Here is a 26,451-nt window from a genome sequence, read left to right as displayed (position 1 = left end):
AGTAGCCAATGCAATCAAAGATCCGCTGATATCAAGGGTAGTGAGTCTAGGAAATGTGCAGGTCATAGTGGATGGCTTTGCTGCAATGGGATTCCCTAACTGTGGTGGGGCCATAGACGGAACCCATATCCCTATCTTGGCACTGGAGCACCAAGCCGGCGAGTACATAAACCGCAAGGGGTACTTTTCAATAGTGCTGCAAGCACTGGTGGATCACAAGGGGCATTTCACCAACATCAACATGGGATGGCCAGGAAAGGGACATGACACTCGCATCTTCAGGAACTCTTATCTGTTTCAAAAGCTGCTGGGAAGGGAAGGGAGGGACTTTCTTCCCAGACCAGAAAATAACCATTGGGGATGTTGAAACACCTATAGTTATCCTTAGGGACCCAGCCTACCCCTTAATGCCATGGATCATGAAGCCATACACAGGCAGCCTGGACAGTAGTCAGGAGCTGCTCAACTACAGGCTGAGCAAGTGCAGAATGGTGGTAGAATGTGCATTTGGACGTTTAAAAGCACGCTGGCGCAGTTTACTGACTCGCTTAGACCTCAGCCAAACCAATATTCCCATTGTTATTACTGCTTGCTGTGCACTCCACAATATCTGTGAGAGTAAGGGGGAGACATTTATGGTGGGGTGTGAGGTTGAGGCAAATCGCTTGGCCGCTGGTTATGCGCAGCCAGACACCAGGGCGGTTAGAAGAGCACAGGAGGGCACAGTGCACATCAGAGAAGCTTTGAAAACCAGTTTCAGGAATGGCCAGGCTATGGTGTGAAAGTTCTGTTTGTTTCTCCTTGATGAACCCCCACACACACCTTGGTTCCCTCTACTTCCCTGTAAGCTAATCACCCTCCCCTCCACGCTTCAATCACCGCTTGCAGAGACAATGAAGTCATTGTTGCTTCACATTCATGCATTCTTTATTAATTCATCACACAAATAGGGGGATAACTGCCAAGGTAGCCTCGGAGGGGTGGTGGAGGAGGGAAGCAGCAGGTGGGGTGGTGGAGGAGGGAAGGACAAGGCCACACAGCACTTTAAAAGTTTAAACTTTAAAACTTATTGAATGCCAGACTTCTGTTGCTTGGGAAATCCTCTGGGGTGGAGTGGCTGGGTGGCTGGAGGCCCCCCCCCGACCACGTTCTTGGGCGTCTGGGTGAGGAGGTTATGGTACTTGGGGAGGAGGGTGGTTGGTTACAGAGGGGCTGTAGCGATGGTCTGTGCTCCAGCTGCCTTTCCTGCAATTCAACTATACACTGGAGCATATTAGTTTGATCCTCCAGCAGCCTCAGCATTGAATCCTGCCTCCTCTCATCACACTGCCGCCACCTTTCAGCTTCAGCCCTCTCTTCAGCCCACCACCTTTCCTCACATTTATTTTGTGCTTTCCTGCACTCTGACATTGTCTGCCTCCACGCATTTGTCTGTTCTCTGTCAGTGTGGGAGGACAGCATGAGGTCAGAGAACATTTAATTGCGAGTGTGTTTTTTTCGCCTTCTAATCTTCGCTAGCCTCTGGGAAGGAGAAGATCCTGTGATCCTTGAAACGCATGCAGCTGGTGGAGAAAAAAAAGGGACAGTGGTATTTAAAAAGACACATTTTATAGAACAATGGGTACACTCTTTCACAGTAAACCTTGCTGTTAACATTACATACATAGCACATGTGCTTTTGTTACAAGGTCGCATTTTGCCTTCCCCCACTGCATGGCTAACCCCTCCCTGCTCCCCGTGGCTAACAGCAGGGAATATTTCTGTTCAGTCACAGGCAAACACCCCAGCAGGATCAGGCACCTCTGAATGTCCCCTTAAGAAAAGCACCCTATTTCAACCAGGTGACCATGAATGATATCACTTTCCTGAGGATAACACAGAATGATAAAGAACAAGTGTTGTCTGAATGCCAGCAAACATACGCTGAAATGCTTTATTCTGCAATGATTCCCAACTACGTGCTACTGGTCTGGCGTGGTAAAGTGTCCTACCATGGTGGATGGAATAAGGCTGCCCTCCCCAGAAACCTTTTGCAAAGGCTTTGGGAGTACATCCAGGAGAGCTTCATGGAGATGTCCCCAGAGGATTTCCACTCCATCCCCAGACTCGTTAACAGACTTTTCCAGTAGCTGTATTGGCCATGAATGCCAGGGCAAATTAATCATTAAACACACTTGCTTTTAAACCATATATAATATTTAAAAAGGTACACTCACCAGAGGTCCCTTCTCCGCCTGGCCGGTCCGGGAGGCAGCCATGGGTGGGTTCGGGGGGTACTGGCTCCAGGTCCAGCGTGAGAAACAGTTCCTGGCTGTCGGGAAAACCGATTTCTCCGCTTGCTTGCAGTGAGCTATCTACAACCTCATCATCATCATCATCTTCCTCATCCCCAAAACCTGCTTCCATGTTGCCTCCCTCTCCACTGATGGAGTCAAAGCACATGGTTGGGGTAGTGGTGGCTGAACCCTCTAAAATGGCATCATAGAAGCAGCATGTTTGGGGCTCTGACCCAGAGCGGCCATTTGCCTCTCTGGTTTTCTGGTAGGCTTGCCTTAAGTTTCACGTGGCACTGGTTCAGGTCCCTGTTATGGCCTCTGTCCTGCATGCCCTGGGAGATTTTGACAAATGTTTTGGCATTTCGAAAACTGGAATGGAGTTCTGACAGCACGGATTCCTCTCCCCATACAGCGATCAAATCCCGTACCTCCTGTTCGGTCCATGCTGGAGCTCTTTTGCGATTCTGGAACTCCATCATGGTCACCTCTGCTGATGAGCTCTGCATGGTCACCTCTGCTGATGAGCTCTGCACTCACCTGCAGCTTGTCATGCTGGCCAAACAGGAAATGAGATTCAAAAGTTTGTGGGCCTTTTCCTGTCTACCTGGCCAGTGCATCTGAGTTGAGAGTGCTGTCCAGAGCGGTCACAATGGAGCACTCTGGGATAGCTCCCGGAGGCCAATACCGTCTAATTGCATCCACAGTACCCCAAATTCGACCCAGCAAGGTCAATTTCAGTGCTAATCCCCTTGTCGGAGGTGGAGTAAAGAAATTGATTTTAAGAGCCCTTTAAGTAAAAAAAAAAAGGGCTTCGTTGTGTGGACGGGTGCAGGGTTAAATCGATTTAACGCTGCTAAATTCGACCTCAACTCCTAGTGTAGACCAGGGCTAGGATATCATTCTGATCAGACAGAGTTGCTACACCCTTTTCCAGCCACACATTAACAATAGGCAAAATACAAGCACCAGCATTGTATGGTCTCTGGAATTTTGCTAGGACACTAACTGGATGCAACCTAGTTACAGTGCCATTCTCCCTAGCAGATACAAACTTAGGACTATTCCCTTCCTGGGCGTTACTTGAATCCAGAACCAACTCTGAGAGAACTGCACTACCCTCAACCATCACAGGCTTAAAGGCTGAATTGTTGCTGAAGAAATTAATGTAATTAAGGGGAAAAAATCCAGAAGCTATGAAATTAACACTGGCACCTTCCAAGCTGTGAGCCATGCATAGGAAAATTAATTTCATGCTTTTATGCTGCACAGCACTAGCCATTATTATGTACAGTCATTCCTTGGTGAAGGTTATAACAAAGGCTGAGCAAAAAATTTTCACCAAAATGATCTTTTTGGGATTGTTGTTTTTGAAACACAGAATGACTTTCTGTGACGATGTGATGCAGCAGGGATGGGGGAGTGTTGACCTGGGAATGTGCCCTGGGGATGGGAGACCCGAGAGCCTGTAACCGGAGCCAGGAGGGCGCGGGGGAGGTAACACCTCTGCCTAGGAATGTGAACAGAGGCTGCAGGAGAGAGCGTGCTGCAGGGGGTTAGTTTTCAGTTTGGGGCCAGGTGGAGGAACGCAGGGAACCCAAGGCTGGGGTCTAAGCTCCCTGCTCCCCCAGAAGGACTTGACTGAGGGGTCCTGGTTGTACCCACAAGCTCTGTTTTGGACTGTGTTCCTGTTGTCCAATAAACCTTCTGTTTTACTGGCTGGCTGAGAGTCTCAGTGAATCCGAGGAAGAGGGGTAGGGCCTGGACTCCCCCATACTCCGTGACACTTTCTAATTCCATTAAATGTTTGGGTTAGTAGCGGGGAGGGAATTTCCCATTTTGTCAAAACGTCTTATTCAAAACACTTCAAATGGTTTGAGTTTCAGTGACCAAAAATATTTGTTTGATGAAAACCCAAAAAAATTCAAAGGAAATTTTCATTTTTGTCAAAAATGTTCTCCAGGGGAAGATGTCCATGCCAGCTCTGAGTATAACTAGCTTTCCATTCTAAGCTAGATTTGGAAACATCTCACCAGATTCCCAAACAAACCAATTTGCTGAAATTTCTCAGGTGTGTTGCCAGAGGACAATCAGATTTGAGGTTAATAAAGCTTGTAGCTTGATCCCGAGGTTATAAACCAAATGGGAATTAGAAACATGAGAGGCTTTTTGGTTTTCCAAAATGCCTTGACAAACCACCAGGAAATGCACAATGGGAAGTAGTTAGTAGGACTTTTCTTCTCTCTCTGACTCATATGGCATGTGGATTCTTACATGCATATTGTACCTTTCCCTCCAAAGTTCTTTATTGACTTTGCTCCAAATCTTTGCCTGCAGATAAGGAACACACAGTGCAACTCAAGAGTAAGGAGGTATGTTGAGCCACCTTTGGGGTCCACTGATCCTGCAGCTGCTGTTTGCTTTTTGCTGCAGCCTGGTGACTACTCTAACTTTTGCCAGCTGCTTATGGTCCCAAGGAACCCTAATGGCAGCCAGGTATCAGACAGACTTAAGGGAACTGTGGGCATAGCCCTTTTTCCATGGCCAGCCATGCCCCCCTTTCAGCAACAGGGAGGGGGATGGCTTAGAAGTTGTCATGCTGGTTCTGTGATACACAGGATCCCCCTATGCTAGGATAATCTTCCCATGGCTGGGTATATCTACCATGCAGAATCACATAGTAAGGCCCTAATGTAGGAAAGAATCTGATCTTGTACTTCCATCACTCTACTGTGAACCATGGCAATGTTTAATAGTGCACAGCACCATTACACAACCGCTGAGGGCAGGGCATGAAATAGAACATGCATCCAATTAAAATTGCAACAGGAATATTGGGAGGAAGGAGCTAATTACTGATTTTGGCAGTTGGCCAGAATACCACAGTGAACATTGCTACTCTTATAGATAGCCCCAGTAGGGCTCTAAAGATTACTAGGACCTCGTTTTTTTGTCTAATAAGAAAGAAAGCCTCCAGCCAGTAGGCATCCCCTGTCACTATAGGCTCAGTGCTGAGTTAGAAGACCACCACCAACGCAGCTTCCTACCACTACTATGACATCCCCTATCTATGTGCTGACTAGTAAAGATAAAAGATTTCAGGTGGGGCAGTTTTCGGTCAGAAAATGGAATCTAAATGTTCTGGGGGCATGTGCTGATTTGTCAAAACTTTAAACAGAAACTAGTTCCCTGCCTGTCTGTCCAGCTCCCTGGTGCACTGAACTCCCAGGCTGCTTGGCTCCCCAAGATACAGGCAATTGGGAGCTGGGGCTCTCTAGAAAACCCCAGGGCTCCAGGTGGCTGGCTGGCTTGGCACAATAGACTTTTTTAATCTTGGGTGTCAGAAACCTGCATGCTAGCCTGACAGCCATAAGGCCAGTGCCCACTTCTCTGCTCCTTTACTGAGCTGCTAAACACATTCCCTCTGTCCTCAAGCAGCCTTTGGAGACTGAACTAACAGTCCCACATCCCTTTCCCACTCAGAAGAGTTTGCTTCCTGTCTTCACGCTTCAGCTCTAACAAACATTTTCAATCAAAGTGGAGGGGTAAATGACATTGGTTTCGGATAATTTCTTTGTGCCTTCATTTCTCCATGGTTCTGTGATGTTCTTTCCTGGCTCCAAATTCACTCCCACTGGCCCTTTCATTCAAGAGCTAGCTTCAGCTGGATTTTTTTAGTTTTCTGTGTTAGACTCAGTCACAGATTGATTTGCACACAGAAAAATGAAGTGCTCCTGCCCCTCTCAAGGAGATTCATGCCAATATCACATGAACTGAGCCTCCAACTGGCATTTGCAGCATGCGCTAGCAGAGATTTTGGCCACACCTGCAGCCTTCGCTAGTGGACTAAAGAACACGTAGGAGGCACTGGTAGCTAATGGCCAGGTCAGTGGAAATCAGGAAACCTAGGTTCTAATTAGAACTGGTTGAAAAATGGGTCTCCATCCCCTCCCCCCATCCCACACACAACATTTCAAGTTTTGAGTGAAAAATAAAAAAAAACAAAATATTTCAATTTGGAAATGCTGCTATGGTGCCTCATGCTCCCCCCCATTCTCCTCTACAGACCCAAATCCCGGGTCAGACTATATCTCCTACCACACACCACAAAGAAGGTACATCATGGCGGCTGCATGGCTGGGGTGCACCATGGGTCAGGCAGTCCAGCTGGGGAGCTCAGCCCATAAAAGAAAATGGAGCATGAGGCAGCTGCACTACAACTGCCAGGAGGTACTGCGACAGCATTTCAGAATCAAAATATTTCAGTTTTTCCAGAGAAATATTTTGGGTTTTAGCCAAAACTTCAATTTTTTTCAGTTTTCAGGTGTTCAAAGTTCTTATAAAAAATTGCAATTACCATCCAAAACTGAGACAATTTCTGAGGTAAAAATTAGTTACTTTTCATTTTCACCCCTGCCAAGTCACTGGTTCCCTGATCAGAACTGAAAGCATCAAAATCTCCCAAGGAAAGACATGTCAGTGATGATTCCATCTTAAAGAAGTGCACCAGAAATCTCTCAGCAAAGTCCTTTTGGGGGAGGAGGAGCAGGGATTTCCATTCCATACAGGAACACTTGGAACACATCAGAGAAAGGGCTCTGATACAGAAAGTTTACATGCATTTTAATACTTACATATCTTGAGCCTCAGAACTTTTTGATGTTCACCCATAAGTAGCATAGATATTGCAGGAACATTTCAGAGCATCACTAATATGAAAAGGATGAAAAAGCATAACCACAATTTTTAATGTTATTGGTATCATTTTAGAAGAAAACTTTAATGTAGCATCCCGTGTTGCATTGTAACTACTAAAATACACTCTTTGAAGTTCCCATTGCTGGGAAATGTTGGCCCAACCCAACCATGGTTTGGTCTTCATGCTGCATGAAGCAGTGCTTTATTAATTCCTAGCTCTGTTATTTAGGCTCTCTGATGCATTATTGGCAAAGAGGATTTTAGTGGGACTTTGGGGACCTTTTTTTCTTTCTTATATTTTTGGATGTTGTAATCTTGAAGAAGTGGCAGTTCATAGTTATTTGGTTTGCCAAGGTGCTGTACTAGACAGACCAATGATTGGCTCTATTATGAGTAACCCTCTCTTCACCATCCTCCAAGGCATGAGATACTTTAATGGCACTAGTTATTGTCAAAAAATGTGGTCTGTAGGAAGCAGAAGGCAGATGATGCTGGGCATTTCTGCTGTAGACGTGCTGTCTGTGGCTGGAGTTACTTACTAGCTGAGGTTTCCATACACTGAAAGCAGCCATATACTTCCAGGCCAATCTATTTTGGTAATGTAGCAAAACAAGACCCAACAAATGCAGAAGCTACATGGGAGAGCACAGTGTGTGCAACTCCCCCATACCTGGGATTGCTAGACAAACTCTTGGAGTGTAGTCAGCACTCCTTCCATGACTGCTGACTCCAGGCCAGAACATAGGGAGATGTTAGGTAGGTCAGTCTGTGATCCAGAGAAAACCACAGGTCTGTCTGTCTGCAGCAGCCTTAATCAAGAATCCCCTTTATATTCATTACAGCTGAGTCCTTTCTCTTCCCAGCTGCAAGAGACATTAGCACTAGCCCTCTCATCCCCTACAGATCGACTCTTCCCACTCACGAGTGCTTGACTTTCTTCCCAAGTGAGGCAGCCGAGGTTGTCCCCAGTGGGAGGCAATCAGCTGAGCTGCCATCTGCCCCTCTGTCACACTCCTCCATCAGGAGTGCTGGCCTGGATGGAGCGTCTGCATCCTGCCTTACTCACCCCTTGCTGGGCTCAGGTGCTAATGGACACATCACACCTGGGCTGGAGCACACTCTGGTGACACATTCCTGGTGTAGAGGGAGCAAGCTATCAGCTCCTTATGGGAGCAGATGGTTTTGTCCAGCCCTTGGCAGCAGGGTGTGTATCTCTTCAGCACCCTTTCCCCAAACAGGCTCAGTTCTGGCTGCAACCTGCACTCTGAAAGACAGTTAAACAGCGCAGGAATTCGGGCCCCATTACAAAAATGCTCCAGTGCAGTATCAGACCAGCTATGCTTCTTGTAATAATGAGGTGTCCAAACCAGCCTTCCCTCCCCATCCCCCTGCCCCCCCACCCCCGCCTGTGGATCCCTCCCCCTGCTCCTTCCTGCCTGCAGCACACTATTTGTTTATTATTTTCATCTCCCTTATGAGAGCCATCCTTTATTTCTCCCACTTCCCCCTCCTCCTCCAACCTCACCCTGGCCTTCAACCATTGGCTGCAGTGCTAGTGTCCGGGGGGGGGGGGCACTGCGGGACCGCTATATAACTAACCACCCCATTCAAAGCCACTTCAGCTGGTAACAAGCAGTCAGTCTCGGCGACAGCATCCTCACCCAGCTCATGCACATTAAAGAAAATTCTGGGATCTAACATCCTTGGGGCCTCCAGACCAAGCCCAGCTGCCTATCCAGAAAGAAAAAGCCATAAGAGTGAATGAAATTAACCCAAGGAGCCTCTGAGTTCCTAAGGACAAGAAAGGTAACTTAATCCTTATGAAGGCTGTGTAGTTCCATGCTGTGTTTTGCAAACAAGCCAATCCAACAACTGAACCTCCTAATAAGAACTTTTGCGTGTTTGAATGTCATTTTCCCTCTCTCTCCCCAATCCCTCCTCTGGGTGACAAGCTAAAAAGGAGGTTGAGAACTGCTCAAGATGTTCCTGAGGTGTGTGAGAAAGAGGGTGTGAGCAATAAGTCTCTTGGAAAGCAAGAAAGGGCATTCAGCAGTTTATAGGGCCAACCCTGCATTTTTCCCTTGTTTGTGTAGGAACCTGATTGTGTTCGGACCCAATAGACAGCTGGGCATATAATGTTAATACTCTGCCCTTTATTTCAGTTATCTTTCATGGCAATAGGTGTTTATCTCCAGAAAGGTTCTTACCCTGTTGTCTGCTGTATAATATGTCAGGTTTGTCCAGGAAGAGCACACACCAGCAGTGCTGCTGGGTACATACGTCTGTCCCCCTGAAATCAGCATGCCATCACACAGCAGGTAGATAAGGGAGAGGCTGCATCAAAGTGAATGGCTAACTAAGGATCTAGTGGGTTCATCCTTACCTCAAGAGAGGTCTTAATTCCCAGGCTTATGCCACCTCTGGGATGCAAGCATTCGGTATGGGGTAGGGCTGTGGTGATTTTTGCTCCATTTGTGGCTAGCCTCCCATCTGCAAACTGTTTCAATGAAGGCTACCTCAGGAGTATAAACAGAACACAACCTTATGTGGATTCATTTATGCTCTGTAGCCTCATCCCAAACGCCTCAATCAGAGAGTTGACTGGAGATGGATGCTGATATTTTTACACATATGGTGTATATACTAATGTGAGGGTCTTACTGCAAAAAACTCTAATATTCAAGCATATCAGGTCAGTTAGGGGCTTTCCTCTGAGGAGTCTAATTCCAGCTTGGTAGAGGTATAATTCTGATCTGATATGTTTCATGCTATTTAGAAGGAAACGGAATGGTAGTTTAGGCACAAAGGTGCTACATCGGCAGCTAGTTTAAATCAGCACAGCTCCACAATAGCTCAGAATCTGGCCCAACTTGTAGTGGGGGGAGAGTTACACAACCAGATAGTATTAGAAGCGTTTTCATCAATTGTTTCAGTCCAAACAGTTTTTGTTTGCATTTAAATGTTTCCCTGCAGTGTCAACAATGCAAACATTGCAGCACTGCACTAGTGCATGAGACCCAGAAAGTGACATTGACCAGTCTATTTTCATTGTTGGAGCTGAGTGAAATGCAAGAATTATATGGAAAAAACATAAAATCAAAAAGGAAGCCTTGGGAGAAAGCCCATTAGGATTTAGTAGGAAATGCTGCTAACCTTTGAATAACATTTTTAACCAACCCACAGATTTCTAGTGCAGGTATATAATTTTCTGTTACCATCTATAAAATGGTTTAAAGATTCTACAGAGGGAATCTCATTCTCCATTAAATTCTTTAGCTTTCTACAGAAATTTCTGTATACCACTATTGAATTTCTAGAGAACCATATTTGTTTAATTCCTATTACTTTTCCAAAAAGAGAATGTAAATGATTCTGTCAGTATGGTAGTTAATGGAGTTGTTAGTAACACCAGGATGGATTATTTTTTTATTATGAGGAGCATAGCATGGTCCAGAGATTTTACCCTTGGCTTTTTAGTTGACTTGCTGGGTGTCCTTGGACAAGTTTCTTCCCATCTGTGCCTCAATTACCCCATCTGTAAAATTAGAATGATGAAGCATAGACCATATCCTTCACCTATTAGTCCTATAAAGAGATATTACAATGATTACTTATCTGGGTGGTCTCCCTTTAAAAGAGATTGTATTGCTTCAGACCAGCATGCTAACGTTTCAGACACTCACAAGAGCCTGGAAATATGAATCAACAAAGACGCTTTCATTAACTTTTGGACTTTCAGACTTTTAAGACCAAGCAGTCTTAAAGACAATCGCTGCTTTCAGTTAATTGTTTTACAACCACATTGTGGAAAAGAATATGTAGGGATTGGAACTGCCTGATCAGTCTCCCCTTACTCACATGAGCTGTCCCATTGAAGTATATGGGGCGGCACACTTGCATAAGAATTGTAGGACCAAAGGCTGGCAAAGAAAAAGGGGGCAGCATTCGGTAGCAGGCAGCTCTTGTGCTAATTACAGCCGTATGATAACTGATTTTTTGGTTTGTTGGCAATTCTGAAAAAACATTAAAAAAAGTTTCAGGTTGAATAAAACATTTCATTTTGATTTTAATTTAAACAATAAAACTAAAGGATAGCCATTTTGAATTGTAAAAATGAAACATTTTGTTTCAAAAATGTCAAAATGAAACATCTGGATCTTTTTTTGGAATTTTTTTTCTAATGAAGCAATTTGGCAAAAGTGACACAAATTTGAAAAGTGTTTCGGTAACACCGAATCGGCATTGTTTTCCAAACAAGATTTCACTCAGCTCTAGTGCTAACGTAATTAAGGCATGAGTGTAGCTGTGTTTGGTGGGTGTCTATCTGGTTAACAGCTGATAAATGTCTTTCACTCCACTTAGTTGCATATGTAAGGATCCCCCACTATCAGCCATGTTGAAATCCTGGACCCTTAGTGTCAAAGCACAGAACTCTACTGCTCGAGCTTAACAAGCAACTCTGTTGGCTGGCAGCATCAATTAGCCTATAGATGGTCTAGCCCCTAGAGAGGGAAACAGAGCATCTAGTCAGTATCTTACACTAGCCTGGCACAAAGTGCTGCAAACAATTAAATAATATTGGCAGATAGAATTTTCAAATATATCATTTTGTTTGGCTATAAGCTGCCATTTTCTGGATGTGACATAAAACCAAGGTTATGACCCCTTGAGGTCATTAAAGATCTTATGTCACTTTTTGCATGAGATGGGGTATTAGCCATAGGACCTTATATACTATGATGATCAATAGATTGATGTCCTGACTCAATTCCCAACTGGGATATATTATATTCTGCCTAAAATCCCAACTCCCTTGCCCTTGCAACTGAATATGATCTTCTTCACTTCCTGTCCTAAACTGTTGTGCAGTTTTGCAGTTGCTGCTCTTTACCACAGTGGTGAATGGAGTAATGTGGGCATATAGTTTATCCACTGTTATATTTGTAAAGCTGTTTGGGCCCCCTCTGGATGAAAGTCGCTATGCACATGTGTGATCATTAGCACACAGAAGCATCCCAGTTATCAGCTGGTGAAAAAATTGATGGTGCATTTTGACTTACTCTCCTCTATCATAAGCATGTATTATAATACAAAGGAATTGACTTTAAAAAGTAGCTTTTATTACTAATCCCTTTAATAACCTCTGCAGCAATTTGAATTCTCCAGCATCACTTAGAAGCTCCATTCTGTGATTAAAAGATTTGATTAATTGTTTATTATCCATATTTGGCATATAATCAGAAACAAATGCTATAATCTCCATCCCAAAGTTGTTTGTTTATGATTTAAACCACCAAGGACTCAATTGCCTTTAGGATTAGGGTGTTAAAAGGAAGGAGAAACACTTTTGGAATGGTTCCGTTTCAGTGAACTTCCAGCAGAACATAAGCAGAGACAGAAACTGCCTGGTTTTCTGCCAGATTGTTGGCTGGGCTCTGAGGCAGCCTCACCGTGCAGACTGTCTCAGAACTAGTGAGTTCAGGGCTTCTAGGGTCTGCAGGTCTAGGTCAGCTGGCTATCTAGGATCCCTGCCTCCCAACAAGAGTCTGGTTAGTTTCACTGCAGCTAGTTGTGGACAGCTGTGAAACCGACAAGAATCAATCCATTTCAGTCAGCAGGGAATCCAGAAGCATATTTCATTTCAGAAACACAAGACTTTGTGGGATTTCAGTTCTATAAAAATGCTCTAGTTTTTAGCTTTTTTGTCCCAATGCAAGATAGAAAAACACTCCCTCCTTCTACCTATCCTGGGCCCTCCCTATCCTGAGACCAAGCAGCACACCTTGTCACTACCCTTCACATCCCTCCCAGTCCCTGGCCCTCATCTCCATGCTCCCACTCCATACCCCTTTCCTGGAATCTTGGCCTGCCACATTTCTCCTTCCACCTGTTAGGCAAGAGTTAAAAATTTAGTTAGCTGATGAGTTAGAAACAGAAACACCAGAGGCCCAAGGACACTGGTAGCTGTAAACACTTGATAATCTTATATGGTCAAATGTCCATCCAGTAACTCGGCTCTTAGAACAGAACAAACCCTCCCTTCACAGCCCTCTGGATATTTGTAAGTACTCACCCCCACCCCACCCCTTCGCCTAAAGGGCAGTTATAGATAATTGAAGTAATCAAAATAGTTTTAATGAGTATGTTCTGATCCTGTCACTGTCATGTTAAGTGTGTTCTCTGTCTCTGAAACAAATGTTTGTCTCTGTAAGAACAAGATAAATGCAAATGAACTGATAAGAGAAAGATATATAACTGGTCACTGTAACCCCACACTTTTGAAGCTGTTTATCAGTCTTCCCGGCACTATGAAATAAACCCCTTCAGTAATGTCTGTGCCTGCCCAATTCTTGGGGAAAAGAATCTCCTTGCTTCACACACCCCATCCCTTACCGGTACTCTGAATATCCCTGTCACAAATGGTCCCCATAGTTAAACAAGCAACTTGCTGGAGGTTATGGTCTTACTGTGACTCATACTAAGTCAAAGCTCCCCTTGACTTTACTGGAGGAGGGATCAAGCCCTCTGCCACTTTGTACAATGTTAAATACAGAAGGCCAAATTCATATCTATTTATCTGATCAGCAAGGTATTGCCCTGGTACATCTCAGGTTTTAATTCTGTTATATTTGTCTGAGTCTGTTGTATGGTGGACTGTAGTTATCTAAAACTTATTTTATAATTGCAACTAGCTAAAGCAGGAGGAAGGATGGTCATGTAATTAAGGCAATTGTCAGAAGACCTGGACAGTATTTCTGGCTCCACCGTGCTTTTGTTGTGTGATTTTGGAGGTATCATGTGCTATCTGTGCCATTTTTCGCCTCTGTAATATTAACCTATTGCCTGGGACATTGTGAGAATCATAGAATATCAGGGTTGGAAGGGACCTCAGGAGGTCATCCAGTCCAACCCCCTGCTCAAAGCAGGACCAATCCCCAACTAAATCATCCCAGCCAGAGCTTTGTCAAGCCTGATCTTAAAATATCTAAGGAAGGAGATTCCACCATCTCCCTAGGTAACGCATTCCAGTGTTTCACCACCCTCCTAGTGAAAAAGTTTTTCCTAATAGCCAACCTAAACCTCCCCCACTGCAACTTGAGACCATTACTCCTCGTTCTGTTATCTGCTACCACTGAGAACAGTCTAGATCCATCCTCTTTGGAACCCCCTTTCAGGTAGTTGAAAGCAGCTATCAAATCCCCCCTCATTCTTCTCTTCCACAGATTTAAACAATCCCAGTTCCCTCAGCCTCTCCTCATAAGTCATCTGTTCCAGTCCTCTAATCATTTTTGTTGCCCTCTGCTGGACTCTTTCCAATTTTTCCACATCCTTCTTGTAGTGTGGGGCCCAAAATTGGACACAGGACTCCAGATGAGGCCTCACCAATGTCAAATAGAGGGGAACGATCATGTCCCTTGATCTGCTGGCAATGCCCCTACATATACATCCCAAAATGCCATTGGCCTTCTTGGCAACAACGGCACACTGTTCACTCATATCCAGCTTCCCGTCCATTGTAACCCCTAGGTCCTTTTCTGCCGAACTATTGCCGAGCCATTCGGTCCCTAGTCTGTAGAGGTGCATGGGATTCTTCCATCCTAAGTGCAGGATTCTGCACTTGTCCTTGTTGAATCTCATCAGATTTCTTTTGGCCCAATACTCTAATTTGTCTAGGTCCCTCTGTATCCTATCCCTACCCTCCAGCATATCTACCTCTCCTCCCAGTTTAGTGTCATCTGCAAACTTCCTGAGGGTGCAATACACACCATCCTCCAGATCATTTATGAAGATATTGAACAAAACCAGCCCGAGGACTGATCCTTGGGGCACTCCACTTGATACCAGCTACCAACTAGACATGGAGCCATTGATCACTACCCGTTGAGCCCGACAATCTAGCCAACTTTCTATCCACCTTATAGTCCATTCATCCAGCCCATACTTCTTTAACTTGCTGGCAAGAATACTGTGGGAGACCATGTCAAAAGCTTCGCTAAAGTCAAGGAACAACATGTCCACTGCTTTCCCCTCATCCACAGAGCCAGTTATCTCATCATAGAAGGCAGTTAGATTAATCAGGCATGACTTGCCCTTGGTGAATCCATGCTGACTGTTCCTGATCACTTTCCTCTCCTGTAAGTGCTTCAGAATTGATTCCTTGAGGAATCAATCAATTCCTCCATGATTTTTCCGGGGACTGAGGTGAGGCTGACTGGCCTATAGTTCCCAGGATCCTCCTTCTTCCCTTTTTTAAAGATGGGCACTACATTAGCCTTTTTCCAGTCGTCCGGGACTTCCCCCGATCGCCATGAGTTTTCAAAGATAATGGCCAATGGCTCTGCAATCACATCTGCCAACTCCTTTAGCACTCTCGGATGCAGCGCATCTGGCCCCATGGACTTGTGCTTGTCCAGCTTTTCTAAATAGTCCCGAACCACTTCTTTCTCCACAGAGGGCTGGTCACCTCCTCCCCATACTGTGCTTCCCAGTGCAGCAGTCTGGGAGCTGACCTTGTTCATGAAAACAGAGGCATTAGCTTTTTCCACATCCTCTGTCACTCGGTTGCCTCCCTCATTCAGTAAGGGGCCCACACTTTCCTTGACTTTCTTCTTGTTGCTAACATACCTGAAGAAACCCTTCTTGTTACTCTTAACAAGAGTAACAAGGTTAAATGGCTTAGTGTTTTGAAATCCTGAGATTTTCACACTGCTATTTTAAAACAGTGGCCATGAGCTGGGAAGTGGAACAAGCACTAACATGTATTATTTGCATTATGGGAGCACCTAGAGGCCTCAACTGGGGAGGTGAGCACCATAGTGCTATCATTCATCAAAGCAGCATATTGCTTTGGGATAGTTACATGCATCCACTAATATTTAACATGAACAGGGCCGGCCCACAATATTTTGGGACCTGAGGCGGGGAGCTCAAATGACACCCCCATACCCCCTCGTTTGGGCCAAAACTTTGAAAGGTCTCAATTCTGTCTTCTTCCTGTTCTACTCCTCTCATGGTACTGCTCTGCTACCTACCCCAGTAAAGGAGAACTAGCAACTTAAAATGCCTTGTTCAAAAATTTTAAGTAACACTTAACTTTCAAACACCTGAACAGCAAATGTAACTTTTCTTGTCTGTATAGTAAACACTGGCATTTTTATCTGTTTGAATAATCAAAGTGGTGCTTTCCATGCCTTCTTGGTTGCAAAGATTTGAACTGCTTCCTGAAGGTCCACAGTCTGGGCCAGCTCATGCTCTATTGAGATGGTTGCAAGGCCGACCAGCCTCTCCTGTGTCATTGTGGAGCGTAGATATGTTTTTATTAACTTCAGCTTGGAGAAGCTATGTTCTCCACTGGCAACTGTTAAAGGAAGTGTTAGAAGTATGCGCAGAGCAAGAAATGCATTTGGAAAGAGGGTGGCTATCTTATTTGTGCACATATATTCCAGAACAGCCTTTGGAGTTGATCCTGCTAAAGTGTATCTTGAAAGGGCTTTCAGTTCATCACCTAAATCATTCACATCAATATTGCACATGTCATAGAATACCAGGGTTGGAAGGGACCTCAGGAGGTCATCTAGTCCAACTCCCTCCTGCTCAAAGCAGGACCAATCCCCAATTTTTTGCCCCAGACCCCTAAATGGCCCCCTCAAAAATTGAACTCACAACCCTGGGTTTAGCAAGCCAATGCTCAAACCATTGAGCTATCCCTTCCCCCCATGTCATCATGTGTCAACACTGTCCCTAGTGCCCTGCATTGCTGGTGTAGGTCTTCTTCAGGTATAGTGAGGAGTTCTGGAATATCATACAACATCCCAAATATACTGCTGTGTTCCCTTGAGCTGCATGAAAAGTTCTTCAACTGACTGTATTGCACAATCTAGCACCTGGTTAAAGAATTCAACTTTGAATTGTTGTTTGGGGTCTCTGATGGGATTATCCCATGCTTTGTAATCAAAATGTCTTCTTCTTCGGTGACTCTTGTATTCTTGAGTGGATGGGAAAATAGCTTCAGTTTGAAGTTCCTCCGCCAACTTCTGTGCACTCTTCAGAACGTTTTGAAATCCCTCATCTGACCAGTAAGACTGTAGGAATGACTTTGCTTTGTCCAGTTGTTCCATTGCTCCAGATATATCAAGGTCAACACCTTGGAGTCTCTTGCTTACATTTATTTCAAACAGTCTGTCATGCCATAACACTAAGCCACACAGAAATTTGAAGTGATGCATGTTTCTTCCATTTCCCTCTGCCACTGTTCTCCCATGAACAGTTCCTGTCATAGCATTATCCTCCATAATGGCAACTATGGCATCATCTATCTTCCCAATCTGGTGTTTGATAGGCTTTATCGCCGCCACTCGACTTTCCCATCTTGTGGCACTCAGTGGTTTCAGTGTCAGAGAGGATGTTCCCAGAATTTGCTTCAAAATTTGCCGTTGATGCAGAGAAAAATACATAGTGGTTGAATTAGATTAAAAAATTCATCAGCCTTACTAGAAGCTGGTGCTGTATCACCGACCACCCAGTTCAATGAATGAGAACTGCATGGGACAAAAAAAGCTCAAGTTAAAGGTTTAACTCTTGGATCCATGTCTGCACTCCTCTGTTCTTTTCTCTCATGTTGGCACCATTATCGTAGCCCTGACCTCTCATGTCAGCTATCACAATTCCTGTATCTTCCAGCTTTTTAAGAAGCATATTTGTCATACCAGCTCCTGTAGTATCATCAATGTCAATAAATTCTAGAAAATGCTCTCTGACAGTCACCAGTGCAGGGACATTTTCACTAGGTTCTGTTGTTGTTACAAAACACACCATTAAAGTCATTTGTTCCGTATGGCTGATGTCAGATGTGCAGTCCAGAATAACAAAGTAATATCTTGCTGACTTCAGATCTGCCACAATCTTCTGTTTGACTCTTGTTGCCAGTAACTGTATGATCTCATTTTGAACTGTTTTTCCAAGGTAGTGGTGTGTGTACATTTCTTGGGTGGTGACTCTTCTTAGATGCTCCTGGAGTACAGCATCAAACTCAGCCATCAGCTCCACAATGTTAAGGAAGTTTCCATTGTTTGGCACATACAGCTGATCTGAAGTGCCACGCAGTGCTAGGTTTGGGGTAGCAAGCATTCTCACAATGGCAACATTTTGCCAGTAAAGAGACTCTGATGCAATCTTCTCTTGATGCTGATCATCTATGGTTGCCTTTAACCTTAGTCTCATCTCAAGCTCTTTTCACCTGTGGAATGCTCTCTGGTGATTTGCTGCCTTCTCATGGCATGCCAGATTTCTAGCCAGATTTTTCCAGTCCTTTGTTCCTGTAGAACCCAATGTGGCTGGAACATTAGACCGGAAGAGTTTGCAACAAAAACAGTATGCAGCATTCTAGGTTTTTGAATACATAAGCCATGGCCTCACCACTTTGTCACCATTGGGGATTTCACGCCAGTAATGTGTTGGATGGAAACTTCTATTTTCATTGTCTTTGGGGAACAAGAAGTTTTTCACTTGCTGTGGCCCATGCAATACAAGGAAGTCCCTCAGGCTACTGCTCAAGTGGGTTCACAGTCCTGGATCATCTAGACTTAAGGAACTAAACTCAGCAGCAGCTGTTTCTTGCACCTCCACCACACTTTCCTCTATGTCTCTGATCTACACTTTTCTTCAGGAATGTGCCTGGTTCCATCCATTTGAGATGGAGATATGGATGCTCTGTGTCTCTGATCTACACTTTGCTTCAGGAATGTGCCTGGTTCCATCCATTTGAGATGGAGATATGGATGCTGCAGTAGCTGCCAGGTCACCTGCATTCTGAGTAACTGGAAGATCAGGCATCTCCTCACCACTCACATCCTCCCTGGGGCCGGAAGGCTCACCATAAACATTTGTGTCTATGTATCTCAGGAGAGCTCCTTCCTGCTTAGATAGAAAAGCTTCCTTTGCTTTCTTTCTTTTTCTGAATGCTGCCCCAGGAGGGCGTTTTCTTCTTTCACTCATGACTGCTGTTCTGTGCCAGCTATAGTGGCTCTCAATGCTCAATTGAAGGGGACAAATAAGCAGGCTGGTAGCAGGGCCTGAGTGAGGAAAGATATCAGCATCTTCAGGGCCTACCTGGCTCCTACTATTTCAGTTGACTGCCTGTTCTCCTCAAGTGGGTTTAGGGAAGCAGCAGGAAACAGGAAGCTCCCTGAGAAGCTGGTGTTAATCAGTCCAGGCTCCGGGGAGTGCTAGAGAGGTACATAAGAGGCTCCTCCTCCTCTCTCTCTCCCTGCAGCTCCTGCTGCTTTCTGTTATTCCCTCTCACCTTTTCTCCTGCCTGCCTGTTATGTCTCTTGTACCCTCCTTCCTCCAGCACAGCACTCCACCATCTCTGTGTATCTAGAGCAGAGAGAATACATATGCACCAGCAGCAGACACAATTTTCTACTCTCTGGGTCCTAGTGGCACCCCTTCCGCACTCCCTCCCCCAGTCTGGCACCTGAGGCGGCTGCCTCAGTTCACCTCATGGTAAAGCCAGCCCTGAACATGAATATTGTGGGAGATTCTGAAATTAAGCATTGCGGTTAAAGAACTATACCAATGGAGGGGAAAAATATTCCTGCACCATATTAATTAGTATTAGATGTCTGGTTTAAACACACCGTAGTGGGAGAAAATCTTGTGGTCTATTCCCAGCAAATGTGGTCTATTCAGGGGTGGATTCAGCCACATGGTTTCTTTTAGTACTACAGGGAGCCAGGGAGTGATTAAAATGTGCATGGAGCATGCTGAAAATGGATCTTTAGCTGCTTCACCACTGCCTCACACAGCTGGGTTGTTGGACAAATCTCTACTGCTTCCCCATGCACCTGGGACCTTGACAAGGGCTGGCTCCAATGCCTACTGAAGACAATGGGAATATCTACATTAGCCTCAGGTCCGGTTCCAATGGGACAGTGGGCACCTAAGAGAATGTCATAATGCAGTGCTGTTGCGTGGGGTGTGGAGAAGGGGTTTACATCGAGTGTTACCAGGGATATCAAAGAGAAAGGAGGATTCATTGGTTAGGGTGTTAGCCTGGGACGTGGAAAACCCAGGTTCAACTCTCTGCTCTCCCAGGCACTGCATGTGTTACTTGGGGCAAGTCATCTCATCTCACTATCCTCAGTTTCCTCTCTGTACCATGGGAATAACATGGGATCTTTAAATATTCATGGTAAATAGGCCTAATGGCCTGTGATGGGATGTTAGATGGGGTGGGATCTGAGTTACCCAGGAAAGAATTTTCTGTAGTATCTGGCTGATGAATCTTGCCCATATGCTCAGCGTTTAGCTGATCACCATATTTGGGGTCGGGAAGGAATTTTCCTCCAGGGCAGATCGGAAGAAGCCCTGGAGGTTTTTCGCCTTCCTCTGTAGCATGGGGTACGGGTCACTTGCTGGAGGATTCTCTGCTCCTTGAAGTCTTTAAACCACAATTTGAGGACTTCAATAGCTCAGACATAGGTGAGAGGTTTTTCACAGGAGTGGGTGGGTGAGATTCTGTGGCCTGCGTTGTGCAGGAGATCGGACTAGATGATCATAATGGTGCCTTCTGACCTTAGTATCTATGAATCTATGAATGCCCTGTTACACAGAGCAGTTGTGAGGATAAGTACACATTAAAGATTGTGAGGCACTCAGATACTATGGTGATGCCTAAGCTAGATGGATATTACTGCTGCTCTCTTAACGACTAGCATTTCTTCTGGGTTTTGGAATGGGAGAAGATTGTTTAAAGATAAACTCAGATGTAATTATCTGAGACCAAATTATAGATGGAAGGAGTGTGGGGGCATGGGATGATAGCCAGCAAGATATAAAAGGCAGGCCTGAGATCAGTGCTTGTTGGCAAACCTCAGACTCACAGCATTCAATCTGGTTTTGTTCTGAGAGCAATAGGACATAGAATTCTCAACAGGAGACTGGCCTTTTCTGCATTGGTTCTTGTAACAATAATAGCTCTTAGCTAGCACATTTCAACCACAGATCTCAGAGTACCTTATAAGTGAGGGCATTAGCTACATTTTACAGACAGGGAAACTGAGTCACTGATGGGTGAAGTGACTTGACTGAGGTCAGACAGCCAATCAGTGGCTGAACCTGACTGAGCTTCTACTGGGCCACCACTTGAAATAAAACCAATGTTTGAAAGACTTCCACTGACTACCCTGGACTTATGGTCAGGTCCTATGAGAATAATGGCAGTGTGGTTTCTTCTCTGATTCATCATTCAATTCCTCAGTTTCATTTTGCTTCCCCTTTCCCCTGTAACTGGTTTCCCCCCATTCCTTCTCTACAGGAGAAGCCAAGACTCAAACAGACATCCATACCGCTGTAAGCAAATGCACATAGGAATCTGGCTGGGGTTTGGTGTTCCATCCTCAATGGCTAGAAACCCAACTTCTGTAGCACTAGCCATTTCCCTGACTTGCCTTTTCTCAAGCGTCTGCAGTCAGACCCCAAGGAACATCAAGGAGAGCACGATTCCATTTAAGGTTCTACACCAGGAGCAGGTTTACGGTCTTGTCCAATCGAGCTTGTTCCAGGATGTCAAAGCCTCCTCCAACCAGTCGAATGACGCCAGTGGGAACGCCCAGTCACAGTTACCCCTGCCCACTATGTGCATAAAGCCTGCTGAAATCAGACACATCTTCAAGTACATAAATACCATCGTGTCCTGCACCATTTTCATGGTGGGCATCATCGGCAACTCCACCCTGCTGAGGATCATTTACAAGAACAAATGCATGAGGAATGGGCCCAATGTCCTCATTGCTAGCTTGGCTCTTGGGGACCTTCTCTACATCCTCATAGCTCTTCCCATCAATGTGTACAAGGTAGGCACCATGGGGCACTAATAAGCTTGCCATTTGGGAAGGTGGCAAGGGGGACTTCAACCCTCCCACATTACGATGCTCAGATCCTTCTATGATAAATACCTGGACAGATAACACGGGTTTGGGTGGCTAATGCACACCAAGAGGTATGATAACTATAAACAAGTATCTGAAGCAACTGTCAGAGAACCACTGTGCCAGTGGAGAAGGCATTGTGTGGGGATCCAAGAAACTTGGGTTCCTTTCTGAGGTTTGCCACTGACCTACTTTGGGCAAGTCACTACAGTCTCTGAGCCTCCGTTGTCCTTATCTATCTTGGGAGTAAATTCTTTTGCAGGGACTGTCTCTCCCTACAGACAGGGCTTAGTACAATACAGTCACGGCCAAGCTATTATATTATATATACTATTATAGCAATGAGTGCCACCTGGTGCAGAGATGGATTCTAGGATGGTGAAGGGGGACACATTTAGGGAAATGAAATTATTTGAAGAAACAGTTAGGCCACATATCAGCTGGGAGGTTGGTTGGACCATGAACAATCTCTCCAGGGAAGTGATAAAAATTACTCAGCACCAGACTGGAGAACAATTCTGTACTGACCAGGAGGCAGAGGTCCCTAGTGGCAGAGGGAAGAATGTTTTGAGGAAAGACTTGAGCCTGGTGCTGCCAGATGGTAATGAGATGAGGTGGGTGGTGGGTAGCAAGGCTTCCAGAAAAGGGACTGCCAGAGGGGTAAGGAAAAAGGAGCAGCACATGAGATCCCAATTGGAAACAAAGGGAAATCACAGGTGTTACAATACTTGATAAAGTTATCCCTGTTTGCTGAGCACCATGCCTTCCATTCTGTTCTATTCAGATTCTTATGCCACCCTCATCACTGCAATAGCTCAGCACTTCCAGGAGCCCATTAAGCAGCCTAACAAATTCCTTTATCTCCTGCTGTCATTGTGTGTGCCATGAAGTGGTTTGTGTTATGGTTTTGGTTTTGCATTTTAAAATGTCCATGCTGCTCTGCATTCATATTAGACAGCAGGTCAGGTGCACCTGGCACTTGCAGCAGAAGGGGTGGGGTGTGGGGGTTGGAGATGGCTCTTAGTTCCTGGAGGAGCTCATTGCATAGGCTTGGACTGGCACCTAGGAAAACTCTGACTCTTGCACAGATGAGCTTTATGTTCCATTATGCCTGAGGAGCGGAGGTGTCAGTTCATAATATGGGCCCTTCTACCAGATATTAACTCCACTGACATCTCATCTCACCCTCATCTCCATAGTATCCAAGCATCACATAATCGTAATGCATGTCAACCTTCACTATACCCCCTTTATAGGTGGGGAACTGATAGATTAAGTGGCTGCTCCAAACCCTATTGAAGACAATGGATCAGACCCTAAGGGTATGTCTATGCTGCATCTGAGGGCTAGTCTACACTAGAATTGCTACAGCGGCACAGCTATCATGCTGCTAGTGCAGATACTCTCCCATTGGCAAAATAAATCCACCTGTGCACAAGGCAGTAGCTATGACAATGGGAGAAGCTTTCTCCCGCCGACATAGCACAGTCCACACCAGTGCTTAGGTCAGAATAATTTACATCGCTCGGGGAGTGCTTTGTCACATCCCTGAGAAACATCATTTATATTGACATAAGTGCAAGTGTTACAAGCCCTCTGAGCAAGCCTCCTAGCCTGACACCATAGATGTTTGCTTATGGGGAGTGGGCTGGCACATCAAAAACAACTGTAGAGATGTTTCGGCTCAGCTGGAGCTCAGGCTTTCAGGTCTACCTCAACCCCTCGGCACTTATATCGGCGGGAGCAAGGCTGTAGTGTGGACACTGACATAGTCACGTCAACATAAGCTGCCTTACATCAACCTAACTCTATAATGTAGACCAAGCCACAATCTTAATGTAATGTTGCATTATTCCTTTTTGCACGTGTGTATAATTCAATTATTCTAATGTACAGCAATACAGTTGTTCCAGTATAATCCTGACTCAACAAGCCCCATAACTGGATTTCAGATGGTGATGTTCAATAATAAATTAACTTAACAACTTAGCATGAGTACGCTATCCTGCCCAATTAGAGACTGTGTCCTTAGTAAACTCAATGGGGCAAATTAAGCCCTGGTATAATGTCATTGGGTTCAATCGGATGAATTTGAGCCAGTATGTTAGAGTAAAATGAGTCCTCTCTAATTGTAGAACTTATTATTTTTAAACCTTTATGGGTGGCTACCTAGGACTAACCCGGGTTGCCTTAAGAAGTAAGGGTTTCCACTGAAGTCAAGTGGGTAAGGTAGAACAGAATTTGACCCCTAGCAAATACAAGATTATACACTAGTTAGTTTATTCTCGAATGACAAATTGTGATCTCAATCAAGTTTAACTAGGATCTGATCTAAACGTTTCCTTGCTGTTTGACTTGTCTGAGTCTGTTTGGTGACTTCTGAAATGTCGACAGGTGCTCTATCAATTACAGCCCTCAGCAAGTTGGCCATTTTTATGCTTTTAGGCCTAGATCCTCAAAAGTATTTAGACACCTAGACTCCCATTGATTCCAGTGGGAGTCAGGGACCTAAATGCCTGTGAGGATCTGGGCCTCAGTGTCATGCAATAAACTACTGGCCATTGCAGCTAGTGCTGCAAGGAGGAGTTGGTGTTGAGATCTACATTTAGATGAGCAGTAAGTTCAAGTTTGGAAGCAAGGCGGAATCCGGGCTGGACTGGAATCTGATGGCACTGAAATTCAGCAGCTGTTCTTGTGAGATGTCAGCAGCAGCTAAAGATGAGCCCCTTGCAAATGTGAGCCCAGCCCAGAACCCAAATGCCAGGGGAGCTTCAGGCCCAAAGGAGTCAAAGTTGAATTTTGTACCTCTCAAAAAATGCCAGTGTTTGGGTTCAAACACTGGCTTCTGAACCACCCCTCAGCACAATAAACCCTCCTCCTAAAAGTGTGCTTGTGGGAGAGGACTCAGTCCCAGTGTGTCAAGCCATTTTACAACCCCATGCTCACACAGCCCAAGAGAGGTCACCCCGAATGCCAGCAGAGATAACATCCATGTGTTTCATAGCAACCTCTCCTTTCCATGAAGGGAACAACCTGCTCCAAAAAATCTGACAAGGCCTGTTAATCATGTGCTTCTTTGTCCTCTTTCCCAGCTGTTGGCAGAAGACTGGCCATTCGGCGTCCAGGTATGCAAGCTGGTTCCATTCATTCAGAAGGCATCTGTGGGCATCACTGTCCTCAGCCTCTGTGCACTCAGCATAGACAGGTAATGAACCTGCTATCACCACCACATTCTGCACCCAAGTCAATTTAATGATGGCACATCCCCCTTTGCTGTCCTTGAGGCAGCCAGTGGAAGAGTGGACTCACTGCTGGTGTGCCCCCTTGTGGCTGGGGATGGCATGGCTGGGGATAGCATGGCTGTCTCTCCTCTAGCTCCTCCTGTTGACAACTACTCCGGCTCTGCCATAATTGGCCAGCCAGGTCACGTTTAGTCTCTTCTCCCCTCCCCCCTTGGGGGTAAACAAAGAGTCCAATAAACTAAACTCAAATCTGCAAACACTTTGCCCTGACCTGGGCTCTGCAGAACTGTCCTCGGGCTTTCCAGCAGAGCGACACCTCCTAGTGCTTTCTCCCTGGCAGGACTGGCTCTAGGCACCAGCAAAGCAATCACATGCTTGGGGTGGCACAATGCCAGGGGCAGCATTTTTTTTTTTTTTTTTTTTTTGCTTGGGCAGTTGTGCTCTTGGAGCTTGGGGCAGCAAATTTTTTTCCTTGGGGCGGCAAAAACCTAGAGCCAGCCCTGCTCCCTGGCTCCAAACTCAATTGTCCTTCTCCCTTTTGTGGCACGGGGTTCCCACCCCACCGGTCCTGGAGGGCAGGGGAACTCAGGCCTGCCCTCTGCTCTGGGTTCCAGGCCAGGCATCCTGTGGTGAGCAGCTGAGCTCTGCTCCCTCAGACTCCATGCTGCCTCCTTGGACTTCTTCCTACCTTGGCCCTTCCCATAGCCCCTCCCTGGGCTGCCTGTGCACCTGCCTCTCTCCAGGTCGCTCCTCCACTCTCCAGCTTGCAGAGATGGACTGCAGAGTTGTTCACCCCTCTCCCTACAACCTGGGCTTCCCTCTGGATGCTCACCAGCCGGCTCCGCCCCCAGCTAGGCTTCATCTCCCACCTGCCTCGTGCAATCAGGGGCGCTATTTGTTCTCGGTCTCCAATTAACTCATGACTGTGGGGGGGCATACCCCCTCACATAGCCACAGTGCAGCCCACTGGTCCCACGTGGTCCCTGCTTCCCCTTGAGCCAAATTCAGAGAAGATGCTTAACATGCTGTGAGACTCACTCAGACCCTCTAACGCCCACTCTCGCCCAAGACAGTGGGATAACTGACATGCAGTGGAGATGGAAGATGCTCTAAGTCTAAGGCAGGGTTGGGACTACTTTAATTTGCACCTTCTCAGCCCTCCAGCCTGTTGCTTTTCTTACGACTCTCTGCTCCCTGGAGCCTTCTGTGTGTGACAGCACACGGCCCACACTTGCCACCTTACAGCACAGCATGGTCCTGTGTGTTCTGCCTAAGCTTCCCCCCAGTGCCATGTGACCTACCCAGATG

General features: G+C 45.6%; 1 protein-coding gene and 1 long non-coding RNA gene across 4 annotated transcripts in view; one reads left to right on the top strand and one right to left on the bottom strand.

Annotated features, from left to right (window-relative positions):
• Positions 1–932: 932 nt before the first annotated feature.
• Positions 933–10,862, bottom strand: LOC311526116. 3 transcript variants are annotated; one of them, XR_014712950.1, is made up of 5 exons: positions 8,038–8,316; positions 6,908–6,982; positions 2,705–2,828; positions 2,217–2,608; positions 933–1,562 (listed from the first exon to the last, which is right to left on the bottom strand). It is a non-coding gene; the product is annotated as an uncharacterized lncRNA (long non-coding RNA). The 3 variants fall into 3 exon arrangements; XR_014712948.1 differs by lacking the exon at positions 8,038–8,316 and adding an exon at positions 10,435–10,862 and having other exon boundaries at positions 2,217–2,828; XR_014712949.1 differs by having other exon boundaries at positions 2,217–2,828.
• LOC311526115 (endothelin receptor type B-like) overlaps positions 8,723–26,451 on the top strand; it is a 33,330-nt gene continuing 15,601 nt past the window's right edge. The window contains exons 1-3 of the mRNA XM_084638833.1: positions 8,723–8,777; positions 21,289–21,826; positions 24,994–25,106. Coding sequence (XP_084494959.1) covers positions 21,332–21,826; positions 24,994–25,106 — 608 coding nt within the window. The 5' untranslated portion in view covers positions 8,723–8,777; positions 21,289–21,331. The remainder of the gene's footprint in view (positions 8,778–21,288; positions 21,827–24,993; positions 25,107–26,451) is intronic.

Source organism: Lepidochelys olivacea (assembly GCF_965140295.1).
Source record: "Lepidochelys olivacea isolate rLepOli2 genome assembly, chromosome: 9".
Lineage (NCBI taxonomy): Eukaryota > Metazoa > Chordata > Testudines > Cheloniidae > Lepidochelys > Lepidochelys olivacea.
This window is presented reverse-complemented; position numbering and strand designations above follow the sequence as displayed.